Here is a 13,048-nt window from a genome sequence, read left to right on the forward strand (position 1 = left end):
CACCTTAAAAAAGAATTGTTTTGTATAAAACAATACAAAATAATTTTAAAATGGAACACATTAAAGTATTTTAAAGATTAAATAATGCATAGAATGCTATTTTAATAAATTTAAAAGTAGGAGGATTCTTTTAATAATATGGATAAAAAAACTTTTTAAAATTTCAGATTCTATCATAAAGTAACAGGCTTAATGCATACCAACTTGCAATCCAAAACAAGATCCAATAACTAAGTTTACTGGTTCAAAAGGTTCAGATTCATCTTAGACCACGAGCTTGCTAATTCAGCAGAGGAGTAGACACTAGAACCCGCTAAGCAAAGCTAGCACGTTACAAAGACATACAAAGTTTCATAATAAAACGAGCTCCTAGAAAACTGGTAAGCTTGAGTAACAATGGAGCAGGTCCTTTGGATTCCTCCAATTTACTTGAATTTTGGTCTCTTAGAAGGCAGCATCCTTTTTGGGGCACTTCTTTCCGGAATGTGAGACTTCCCGAGAACTTTCACCTTCCTCCTCCGCTTCTCCTCTTCGCTGTCTGACTCGTCGCCCTTGTCTCTGTCAGCATTGCTCGCCTCCCTCTCTAACTCCTCCCATGTCTTTCCTTTCTCCTCCTCTGAGTCCTCACTGGATTCCTCCTCCTCGTCATCCTCATCGGATTCCACCAATGACTCACTGGCACTGTCTTCATCTTCTGAAGCGGACTCTGGCTCGACATCAGATGGCTCGTACCCTTTGTCTGATTCCTCAGTGTTGTCAGAATCCGACTCACTGGCATCCATGTTCAAGAACTCCCATCCGCCATCCTCAATAAACTTCTCAGGGTCCTCAGTAATAGTTTTCAGAATTGGGCGCCAATTCAGATTCAGCCTACTCTCATAATACTTCAAATCAGTCATGTCCAGCCACTCCTTAATTCCATCGAGAGATGAAGATGGAATCGAATCTATGCGCAGCACATCCCTTTTGAAATCCTTGAACACGATGGCCATGTCAACATTCTTCTGTCCAAACCCAATCCTCTCAAGATTAACAATTTCAACCTCGCCCAAGGAAACCACCAAGAAGGGTGTCTCAATGAGTTCAACCAAACAACTTGAGGTCGGAACAATGAAAGCTGACGACTTGTGAGGAACTCCATAGAATCCAAGCTCCCTCAATGGCATATCAAACTCCAAATCTAAACCTTTAAACTGTGGCTGTGCCCAGATGTCATGTACCTTGTTCACAAAGCTCTGAAAATCCATATTTATCTTATTCTTTCTATCCCTCTCTCTTTGCTCTTCCTCAATCTCATCGGGATCAAGTGCCGATCTTCTCCCACCACCTAAAGTCTGCACAACATCCATAACTTCGACATAGAACTGAATATCTTTGGTCTTCTTGTTGCCTACCATGATATGATTGTGAAGGTGGAAGTGCAACAGAGTAATCATCTCCTTTTCTGCAGGCTGGAAGAAGGCATGCTTTATGTTTGCAAACATTACATCGACTCGCTCATCCGGTTTTGATGTAGCATAGCGGAAGCCATTAACATGAGCCTCCAAACTGCCAGTGAGCTTTCTTCCACGGCCAACGAATGCAGGACGTATCCACAAGTCTGGTAACTTGATTGGCTTCATCCGATTTCCAGCGAGCTGCAGCCTCTCCTGGGTAACCAAAGTGGCCCTTTCAGCTCTCTCTGACTCCCTTGATGAAACCTGCCTTCGGAGGGTCTTGATTTGTTGAACCACTTCACTTATATGCCTGGAATCCTTAGACCTAAAAGTGATCTCTTTTAAGTAGATCGAGCCTTGAAACTTGAGAGTGTTGGCATCATGGGGGTTGAATGGTGTACCAGGCACATAAAATATAACACGGATGGTGCAAGTTCCATGATCCTGATGGGAGGTCACGCTCTTTACAGTAGAAACATGGAAGGGTACCATGCTTCCATAGATTGGTAAGAGCACAGCCTCATTCTTCGGATCGACTTGTATAGCGAGTTGTTTAGCAAAGGGTATATCATTAACATTTTTGTAAGCAATCAGCTCACTGGATGTTTTGGCAGGACCTCGACCTTCTCCAGCAGCAGATACACTGCCAGCAAGCCTCCTGGCAATCTCCTCATTCTTTTGTCGCGCAAGCTCTGCCTGATGCTGTCTCCTCAACTCTTCTTTCGACATCTCCTGCTTGTCTGATCTCAGTGTTGCTTTGGAGGAGAGCACCCCAGTGCCATTCAAATCAGATCTTACTCTAAGAGGCTCTTCATCCTCTTCCTCGCTGAAAGAGTAAGCAACATCCTTAACTGCTTTGGAGCAGCCTGCAGTCAAGACCTCAGGAGGTTTCTTGCCCACTATAACAGTATCAGCCAGCAACAAAGAGTACTTTTCAGTCTTTGGATTCTTAGTCCGTGCCTGAAGATTCTGGAAACCAAGTGAGACATTGAAAACCATCCCTGATTTCAATACCCGGTCATTTTTTGAATTTAGACTTAGCCCAGACTCACGGAACTCAAGACCTATCCCTGTTCCAGCAGATTTGGTCAGGTTTGGAAGAAGTTCTGGTGCTTCCTTTTGAATGACAGAAAGAGCAGCTTGATACACAGCTCCGACAATGTTTCCAGGCTTTAAAGCTCCTACTGCAGCATCATGGGCTTTAAGAAGCACCTCATAGGCCTTCCTCTGAGTCTCAGTTGCATCAATCAAAAATGTTCTGGCAATATTCGAGCAGTAGCTGTTATACCGTGAGCCAATTGCGCAAATGATCACACTAGTTGAATTGTAGTATAGATCATCATCATTGCTGGCTGCATTGGGTCGGAGATCAAACTGTCCTCCACTTTGGAAGATGGGAGGATAGCATATATCCACATCTTCTGCCTTCAATTCAACCTTGACCCTTGCAGGATTAAGTACTGCCTTTTCTGCATCATCCATCAATGAAGAATGAGAAACTTTCTTTTCTTCATCAATTACCCGCTCAAGCTTCGGAACCACAAAAATTTTCATCACTGATGTGGTTAAATGTGCAGCTTCCTTGATGCAGATAAGCTCCGTGCCATCTTTGATGGAAAACAATTCAGAGAAACCATTTGTAACATCAGTAAGTTGTAAGTTTGAGTTGGCAAGCTTCTCAGACCAAGTCTCCAGAAGCTTCCCTTCAGGTGCTTCCTTTGAGATGTATCCGACAATGGGAGACTCTGATTTTGATTGTGTGTGAATAGAACCTATGATCTCCTCCATCAGGGATGTCCCATCATTATCCTTTGCCTTAACATGTATAGTGAGATCAACTCCAACAGCCTCACGGGCAGATTTTATTGTGGTTTCAAGCAGTTTAGCCTTCTTCTGACTACATAAGAAATGAATCTGCTTGTTCATGAAAACCATGATGGTCTCTGGAAACTCATAACCAAGTAACCAGATATTCAAAGCTGATGACTTGAGGTACCGAAGATCTTCTGAAGTAGGAGGTGTAGCAATTGCAATAGCATCTGTAAAGCCCCATAGATCAGATTTATGGTCACTCCAACAAGTGTAAAATCCCTTGAGGCGTTTCCTGAAGTTATCAAGATTGATTGTATAGGCACTAGCAGCTGAGGCTGGTGGTTTTGCAACTCCATTTTGATGATTCACCATCAGAAGTCATCAAATGGAATTCACAAGGGCAAGGATGACACGAGTGCAAACAATCTAAAAAAGGAATAATAAAAAAACAAGGTAAACATCTGAAATTTGAGACGTAATTAATATTCATATATAAGGTACAAAATTAGATGACCTCATCCAGTGGGATAAGGCTTGGTTGTTGTTTACAAAATTAACTAGGACAAACAAACTTATTGAGCAAATGGAGAAGCAACAAAAAAAATGTTTACTCCAACATGATTTCATTGCAAGGATCTAAATAATACAAGGAGTAGAACAAAATGTAAAATATTTCATTTTAAACCATGAAAAAAATTAAAATAATCCAGCCATGAATAACCTATTTTGAAGTCTTTGTTGTATAGGAAAGTATGAAAACTAGACCATACACAAATTAATAAAAATTAGAATAATGAAATTAAGATAACAAGAAAGAAATGTTAGTTAGTGAACAGAAATGCTAATCCTAATGTGCTTGTACAACAATTAGATATCAAGTTAGTATCAACTGTTGGGCCCTCCCTTTTCTTTGTGTTGCTCAAATTTACGGATTGCAACTCACTAATGCGTCTAGTATGTTCCAGTCTTCGACATGATTTTCAAAAGCTCCCACTTGGGCATTCTAAGCAGTTACATGGTGGATTTTAAACGACACAGCATATTGATCCCATATGACTGCATATCATATGCAGACTATGTTTGTTGTTAAAAAAAACTTCATTTGTTCATTAAACTAATTAAACTTAAAACAAAATTGACCTAAAAGCCTAAGCTACCATATTTAGTAGCTTTTAACCTGTAGGTGTTGATCATTTTCTAAGTGATAAATATTTAGAGATCAATATAAATATTTTTAATATTTCAATATTGACTGCTTCCACATTATGCATTGGTTCAACATCATAGTTTTTGAAAACTTGATCTTCTCTTCTCCAATCCTATGTATTCATTGACTCTTAAGCATTGAAGGAAATGAAATCCTATATACCCATTTCATTCTCTGAAGCATGGAAGGAAATGAAATCATGTACGCTCATTTCACTCTTTGAAGTATTGAAGGAAACAAAATTCTATGTAGTCCTATGTAAGTTTTTTAGACAACGAAACATACTTTTTGTTACGTTAAATATCCATACTGACAATACAAACAAACAAACGCGGCAACTGAATACTTGTATAGACAATCTGTGTTAATTAACTATAGCAATAAGCTAACTTGTATAGACAGCAGACATCACAAGATCAAACGTTGATGTACTGGAACAGAGTATAACAGCAACGATCTCAAGCAATCTACGGGAGTATCAAAACCTTCAAATCCGGAATCCATACATCAGAAAAAAGAACATATAAAATAGTTCTCTAGGGTTCTCAAGAAATATTTTATAAAAAATATAAAAATAATAAATTGCTCTGTGAACCAAAACCTAATCGAAAAAAAAAACCATCAAGTATCGAAGAAAATACAGTAAAAAGACGAAGATCGACCGTACGAAGCATCCGACGAAACCCAAGAGCTGGCCTGAAAACGAACGAACAAGCCACTTTTTTCGCTCGAGACGCAGTAAATCTTCGGTGAAAAACAAGGAAGGCAGGAAGGAGAAGAGGCGATTACCTAGTCGAAGCTATGAAAACAAAGAATTGGCTTTCCTCGCAGGATCGAAGCTCCAAACGAGCAGGGGGCGCATCGAGAAGAAGTATTCAAACCTTTCCTTTACATAAAACAATATCTACCCATCGAAACACCCAACAATTCTTTGGGAGACTCTCGCAGGTCCCTTAAAAACTCAAACTTACCCGGATGACTATCGAACAGAGGAAGCGACCACGTGATTTTACTGCCATGAGAAATGTAATATTACAAACTGTTCTATTTATTCAATATATATAATTTTTTAAAGAAATTAGAGTATAGTTAAATATTATGTCAATTTATTTTGAAAGACTTTCAATTCATATTTATATAATGGCATTTTAAAAGGGTGAAAAAATAAAAAATAATTTTACATATAACACAATAAAGTTAAAAAAAAATTAATATAACATTTATATCAAAGGAAATACTCTACATCATTTTTTTCAGGAGATTTTAGATCACTTTTATGATTTAGAGGATAAGAAATCTCTAGTTCATTTTTATGATTTAAGGATAAGATGATCCTCATCTATTTTACAAGTAGAGGTCATCTATCTTACTAATAAATACAAAAGGATCATCTAGAGGATCGCGATCTAGAGGCTCTCCATCCTTTTGTATGTATCGGTAGGATGGATAGCCTCAACTTATAAAATAGATGAAAATCATCTATTTCCATCAATACATATAAAAGGATTATCTTCTATATCAAAAAAGTTTGACCTCAATACTGTATCAAAATATATCAAATCATACTAATTTAATCCTATATCAAAAATTTTAATATTAAAATTTTTAATATCAATATAAAATTTATATTAAAAATTTTAGTATACCACTGATACTAAAAATTTATTATAAACAGTATAAATTTTTTATACTGAAATTTCCTTATTGAACCACCTTAATCTCAGAAAAACATCAAAATCATTTTAAAATAATATATATAAATATATATAGTACTTATAATTTTAAGTTTTTTTACTTTTTTAAATAGAATTGATAAAATAATTTTTCTACCGGCATTAATATTGTTATACAAATTTAAATCTCCAAATTTTTATAAAAAAATACAGAAAGTACGTCAATTTAAAAATTCAAACGAAATGATAAAAAGAACAAGCAAAATAATTTTATAGAAAAAATTTATTTTCTATCTTAACGAGAATATTTATTTTACAGAATCATTTAACATTAACCAAACCCCCCAAAATATACAAGCATCTCATGAAATAAATATACAAACTTGGTGGATTCTATGAACAATCTCAAGCTTCTTGCATACAATTGCTTCTCTCTCACACACACAAATCTATTTGGTATTTGATATGTTGTTGTTGTTGTGATAAACATTCTCTTTTTGAAGTCACTAGAAACTAGGGGTAAAAAAAATAATTTGAAATGGAATTTTGGTGTTAATTTAGGACTAATACCTTCGATTATGCGGGCAACACAAGAAATGAATACAATGAATAAGCATCTGTTCCCAACTCAAGGAACTGACAATGGAGCTGTAAAAAGAGTTGCCATCCATTACCATGATTTGCATAGAAAATAGGTCTACATAATTTTAGAGAAATAAGATCTAACATACTTATCCTCGGAGTCGCTCGAATCACTGTAAACAAAAGGATGAAAATTAGATAAAAGATATATTTAATCGAGCATAATATAATTAAAACCATACAAATATAACTATGTAATTAATTTTGTTGGGTAATCATCCCAACTTATATTTATATCCACCAATTATCATATATGATAGCCGTCTCAATCCTGCATGAAACTCAGTTTGTTGAATGGTTGAAATAGCTTATATTTGGGACCTAGTTTATCCAATAAAAAAAAATCAAGTCCTTTTATGATGCACAGATGGATCCTCCTCTCTTCCAAAAATATGCATTTATTACGAATAGGACCATACACAAATACAGTTTGTGAAAATACACTATTCTTCAAACACAATCATATAATAGAAACATGAAGGATAGCATTAATTGGAACTTGAAAATATGAACAAAAATTCGAGAGAGTATCAATGTCAAAATTAGTATTAAAGAAAGAAACTAAAGGAGAGGTTTGGTAGATCAAAATTAAAGGCTTATATAAAAATCAATTGTCTGACCTTATGTAATGCAGTTTACCTAAACTAAAAGTCTAAATCCTACCTAAAATGGGCATTGGAGATATCAAATTATGGAACAAAATTATTATCTTAAGAAATAATACTCATCAATAAGCTTGATTCAATTGTACATGTTCAAAATAGTTTTCAACCTCTAATTGAATCCAAATTTGATCGGAAGGGCACGGGCATTTTAGGGCAAATTGTACTAACGGAATATAAATTCAATCGGTGGTTACCGACGGATTTGTATTCAGTCGGCATAGTACCGACGAAATCCAAAATATCAATCAAATCCAAATTCGGTTGGTATTTGGCTAAAGGCTTGAACACTAGAATTTTAAAGGCAAATGTACCAACGGAATACAAATTCTTTTGTATTCAGTCGGAATCCAAATTACTGATTGAATCTAAATTCGATCAGTATTTGACGTAAGTACCAACGGAACCCAAATTCAGTCGATATTTACTGACTGAATTAGAATCTGTTGGTAAGTTCCGACTAAATTCTAATTCTATCGATAAAATCCTATTAATTGTGACGGATTGAAATTTCGTCGTTAATTCCGTAGCTATTTGAAGATTTTTTTGTAGCGACTCCCATTGAAAACATGTTGCTATTTGTAGTTAGGTGACAGTATCCTATGCAGATAACCAGATTTTTCACAATCATTGGTGCAATTAGGGTGCCGACTAACCTGTAATTTGTCTAAATTTGCTATTCTAGATAAAGAGTTGCTTGTTATCATACAGTGCAATCTAAATCTATTACTAGTGCCAAATAACCCAAGCAAATGATTTAGCAAAAGCACAAAGAGAGTTTTCTTTCATACTCACTCGAGTGATTAAATAAACAAACATGATATTGAGATGAAATTAACACCAGCTCATGCTGAATAGCTAAATTGAATTCCCCAATACTGAAATGAAGACCAAATTCAACTAAATTTCTCTTCACAAAAATCAGCAACTAATCATTTAACCCCTAACGTAAGTGATGATAACAGAACAGGCAGGAGCATCTGCCACGGAATTTGATCGACAATTTTTGTGAATCAAAATATCAACAACTGACCTTGGCTCGAATTCCAGCACCTCTACAAGGTTGTTGCCGCTGCGATCATTCCACTGAACTTTTCTCCTCGATCCCTGCTTCCCATTGGCCGAGATACCAACATTCATAGCTGGCACCAGCAACATGGTCGTCTCCCCCTCCTCAGACTCCTCCTTCCTCGAATCGGAAATATTCTCTTCTGTGGAACAGTTGCGGTCCAACTCCATCCGTATTCTCTCAACGGCGAGTTTTCTAACTCAATCGATCTAGCGGCATAACAATAATCCCAATATTCCAAAAGAAATCGGCGATTTCGCCCCAAACAAACATCTTCCTCCGATCTTGAAAAAGCAAAATCCGAATCTACGATGTCTGTGCAAAAGTAGACTTTTTTTTTTAAAAAAAAAACCAAAATCAGCAACAATTTCAACTCAAAACCATCTAAAACTAGATCGGCCAACGAACCGGGGGAACAAACCCCAGACAAGTTAAAATTACAAGTCAAAGATCCAAACTTTGAGATTGTGAAACGGGTTACAACTTACAAAAGGATGAAAGAAATTACGGCTGGAAATAGAACCAGAGAAGACAATAATCCGGGACCGAAGGATGCCAAAGCCGAGGCTTCGATCGTCGCCGTGGAAATTGTTCGGAGGAGGACCGCGGGTGATGGGGAAGGACAGAGAGAGGAGGAGGAGGAGAGAGAGAGGCGGGAAGTGGTTAGTGGACTTCCAGCTCGATGGTCGCCTTTTATTGTTTGGTGCGATTCGCTATCGTGCACCGAAGGAAGCGGGCCACTCCTGCTCCCTCCCGATGTAGCGGACGTTACATGTTCCGAGGGAAATATCAGCGCTACGATGAGGAGTTAGAATCGTGCGTTTAAATCGTTCGTTGTCGGGTGAAAACCGTTACGTTATATGCAGATATATAATGGTGTTCATTTGGGCCGCACCGAACACGAAACGGGGTCAGACCGAGCATGACAGTCTTCAACAAAACCTACTCATTTTTTTTTAAAAAATTATTTACACATAAATTATTTTATAGAAATTAAATACTACTATTTCCATACCATTTTCGATGTTGATGATTTCGATACATCAAATATTCGAGCAAATTCATTCTTCAAAGTCACCGTTAATCTGTTAACGCTCACAAGTCACATAAAATATCTCTTTTACTTTTGTCTCTTTTCCTTTTGAAAGTGCAACAGGAATGAAAATGCTTCAGGACTTTTTTCAAAATTATTATTATTTTTTTTAATTTTTTATACAAGTATTGAGATGTTACAATATAACTTTTTCAATACTACGGTAGTACGCTCAATGCTAAAACAATCATGAGTGAGGATCAATATCCAAAATGAGATACAAAATGGAGCCCATTCTCACAGGAATTGGAAGTGTTTTGCCACTAACACGTTTTAAAATCTTGATCGAAATCCTAAAGAACAAAGATTTCTCACACGTGTATTCCCCAAAATTCTTTTCAGGCAAATTATCTGCAACACATGAGCTGGGGACGCGAGTTGTTTAAGGATCACTGTCGGAAGGACAAAGCTAGCAGGAGACATTGCAATTTGGTTTAGATTTTAGGCCTGATCTCGATTCCCTCAATGATGAGGCCATCCTTCCAGTGCCCTCCTTTCACTTCCAACAAACTAATATCGACTTCATTATCATCGCCGTCTTCCCCATTGTTGTAGAGCTCACCCAGCTCGATTTCCATCCATCCATCGCCCCTTGACTGCGGAACAACATGTCCAGTGGCTTCCTCGTCAGTATCTTCCTCATCTGTGTCTTGATTCTTGTTGGGCTGCAAGCAGACCAAGTTAGTGGACGACTGTGTTCCTAGTTTTACTGATGCCTCTTGAGGTGGATAGTCTAGACCGACAGCACTATCAGATAGTTTGAAGATGAGATGTGCAGCATATTTTGTTTTTGAAGAAAGCATTTTGCTGTTAAAGTGCCCATGAATCTCCAACCAACATACATCTAAGAGCTCAGCAACCTCTGAGAACCTGTTGGAGACAGTTTTGCTCAGTTAATTGTTCAGTAACAAAGCTTATTCAATTTCAAACATGAAATCAAACATATAAAAGATCTGATAGGTTAAAACAGAACTCAATAAAAATTGTGTTTCTATGCAACTATATGGGGATTGTGGATTGACTAGAAAAGAAATAATGGTATACGGAGCATCGTATATTGAGGATATAAATACAAAAAATTGATCCTTGCATGAATAGCTCCAGCTTTTAGAATAAGTAGATGGTAATCAACTTTAACAATGCTGTCATCTGAGTGAAGGTCTTAGGTTTAAATCTTAATATTATCTCATTAATTCATGTATTTTAATTTGGCCTTGCCAAACAAAGTAGATCCACCTAAACATTAAAGGGGGGAATATAAAGGATACAAATACAAAGATTGGTCTTTTACCTAAAAGTTTAAGCTTTTAGAAAAGAAATTAATCGATCAACTTTAACATTATACATACTCCTTGCTTTATGAAACTCGTGGCCACTCTGGCACTAGACAGATAGATTAGCCACGACATGGAGAACAAGTATGATGCAAAATATTGCTGATTGATTTGTGTGCTCGATTTGGATTTTTCAAATGAAGTGCATGCACATAGTCATGAAGGGGAGTATAAATACAAAGATTGCTTTGTCTCCCTAAAAGTTTAATAGTGGTTAGTCGTTCAACTTTGACATTATGAATCATCTCTTTATGCTTTATGATTCATGCTTTGTGAGACTTGTTAACACTCTGGCACTAGACAAAGGTATGGCAAGAAGAAAGATCATGATCCAAAATGTTGGTCATCTCAACAGAAAGACCAAACAGATAACAAGCATGATCCAGAGAATTGCTCATCTCAAGAGAACAGTAACTGTTCAGAAAGTTAAAACTTTGATTACAGAATTATACTTCAAATTAAGCAAGCATTCAGTGCCAAACAAAAAGAAAAGGAAGAACATTTGTTAATTAGTACATACCTGGAGTCTGGATCCGGAACCCACCTCCAGTAGACGTTCGTATCTGCCCACGTAATGACTAGCTCTCTAGCAGAAAGCATATAGCACTTCGCTCCGCTCGATCTATCCAATGATAAAGTCTGCGACACAATCCGATAAAACAAGCACCAAATAAAAAGAACTGGTGCTTCGCTAAAAGTTCCCCCATGTCTCTTGGGTTATCAAAATGAGTTGAAACGAACCATTTTGCCGCTGTCGAAGAAGATCGGTCTGTCGCAGAGCCGGAAAAAGAGCTCCCTCTTGGACGAGAAGTCGACCGGATGATCGGCAAGGGCGAGGATCGACTTCAGATCGGAAGGGAGAAAGCGGTCCCAGACGGTGTCAGAAGCAACAGCCGAGCGGAAGGCGGCGGAGACGGCGGAGCTGCGGCAGGCGTCGCGGGGCGACGTGAGGGAGATGGCGTTGGCGATGCACGCCTCGGGAAGCGCCTCGATTCCCGGCTCGCCACCGGCCATTCCAACTCGAACGCTCTCGGATTCCTCCGCCATCTTCCCGAAACCTAGCGAAAACAAAAGCGGTTCCTTTTCTATGGATCGGAAGGGAAACGTCGAAGGGCGGTATCCATAGCGGCGCATGGCCACCATGACCAGGCTGTCGATGGAGCAAGCTTAGACACACCACATGCGAGATTAAGAAAATGGTAAAAAGCTTGTAAAAAAAAATGGTAAGAAGAAATTTTGGAAGGTGTTAAATGCAATAATACCATTATTTCTCTTCCTGTCGATGATTCCGGTTCATCTTCAGTGGTTGATCCAAAAGATCCAGTTCATCTGATTGTGTTCTCCAATCTTGTTACTTCTTGAATTGGGGGTGTCATAATTTTTTCAAAAATTAACTGTGCCCCACAACTGCCATGTTTCAACGAGAGGGTTAAATTAGAAAAATTATAAATTCCTCCTTTTTTTATTTTCTTGTTATTTCAAGCTCACTTTTTTGATAAAAAATTTCTTCGAATGACTATTTATCATAATTTAAATGACTAAGATAAAAAGAAGATATACTCAGACATATCAAGCTATGATATTAAAATCTCATATGATAATATTTTATATTTTAATTATCATATCACGGACTTCTCAAAATTTCTCTTGTCTTTGATATTGATCGATAATAAAATATGAAATAGTAGTTTTAACTCAACTCCTCTATGATTGTCCTTCGTTATTTGGAAATAAGATAAATCATAAAAGCTTCGCCTAGCAATAACAGTCTATATCAAGAGATGTTAAAATAATATCAAGAGATGTTAAAATAATCTGAAGGATATTATTATCTTTGTCTTTGATATTAATGGTATTGTAAAAGTTCTTACTATTTTTCAATTAAAAAAAAAAGATAAAATAACCTTTTAATTTTTACCCATTAATAAAAATATTTTTCTTTATTGATACGAGATGATGTTATGAGTAGATCCGGATATGACGTGATAGTCAAAGTCAAAATGGCGTGCTAGTCAAAGTCAAGGGGAGATGGCAGCCAGCGTGTCATTCTTCACGAGGCTTTACTCTTCCTAGTGCTAAGGCCTTTAGTACGAGGTCGATCGGCCTATGAGCCGATTGGA

The 13,048-nt window shown here is 37.2% G+C and overlaps 2 protein-coding genes across 4 annotated transcripts; both read right to left on the minus strand.

Moving 5' to 3' along the window:
* Nucleotides 1-219: 219 nt before the first annotated feature.
* Nucleotides 220-8,603, minus strand: LOC122020465 (FACT complex subunit SPT16-like). 3 transcript variants are annotated; one of them, XM_042578408.1, is made up of 2 exons: nt 8,466-8,603; nt 220-3,674 (listed from the first exon to the last, which is right to left on the minus strand). In XM_042578408.1, exon 2 carries the CDS (start codon nt 3,618-3,620, stop codon nt 426-428), a length of 3,195 nt encoding a protein of 1,064 aa, XP_042434342.1. In that variant the 5' UTR covers nt 3,621-3,674; nt 8,466-8,603; the 3' UTR covers nt 220-425. The 3 variants fall into 3 exon arrangements, with proteins under 3 accessions (XP_042434342.1, XP_042434343.1, XP_042434341.1); XM_042578409.1 differs by lacking the exon at nt 8,466-8,603 and adding an exon at nt 6,699-6,765; XM_042578407.1 differs by lacking the exon at nt 8,466-8,603 and adding an exon at nt 5,245-5,458.
* A 1,074-nt stretch (nt 8,604-9,677) lies between these two features.
* Nucleotides 9,678-12,106, minus strand: LOC122021954 (F-box protein PP2-B10-like). The gene is made up of 3 exons (XM_042580136.1): nt 11,670-12,106; nt 11,449-11,567; nt 9,678-10,464 (listed from the first exon to the last, which is right to left on the minus strand). The coding sequence occupies exons 1-3, from the start codon at nt 12,069-12,071 to the stop codon at nt 10,029-10,031; spliced, it is 957 nt and encodes a 318-aa protein (XP_042436070.1). The 5' UTR covers nt 12,072-12,106; the 3' UTR covers nt 9,678-10,028.
* Nucleotides 12,107-13,048: the final 942 nt, after the last annotated feature.

The sequence above is a fragment of the Zingiber officinale genome, chromosome 9A (genome assembly GCF_018446385.1).
Source record: "Zingiber officinale cultivar Zhangliang chromosome 9A, Zo_v1.1, whole genome shotgun sequence".
In the NCBI taxonomy this organism is placed as follows: Eukaryota; Viridiplantae; Streptophyta; class Magnoliopsida; order Zingiberales; family Zingiberaceae; genus Zingiber; species Zingiber officinale.

Bases quoted from the DNA above. Each gene is read 5' to 3' on its own strand.
- LOC122020465 (XM_042578408.1), bottom strand. From the start codon at position 3,620: ATGGTGAATCATCAAAATGGAGTTGCAAAACCACCAGCCTCAGCTGCT.
- LOC122021954 (XM_042580136.1), bottom strand. From the start codon at position 12,071: ATGGTGGCCATGCGCCGCTATGGATACCGCCCTTCGACGTTTCCCTTC. The intron at 11,568-11,669 runs GTTCGTTTCAAC...ATTGTGTCGCAG, and splicing joins TCTTCGACAGCGGCAAAATG to ACTTTATCATTGGATAGATC. The intron at 10,465-11,448 runs GTATGTACTAAT...TGTCTCCAACAG, and splicing joins GTTCCGGATCCAGACTCCAG to GTTCTCAGAGGTTGCTGAGC.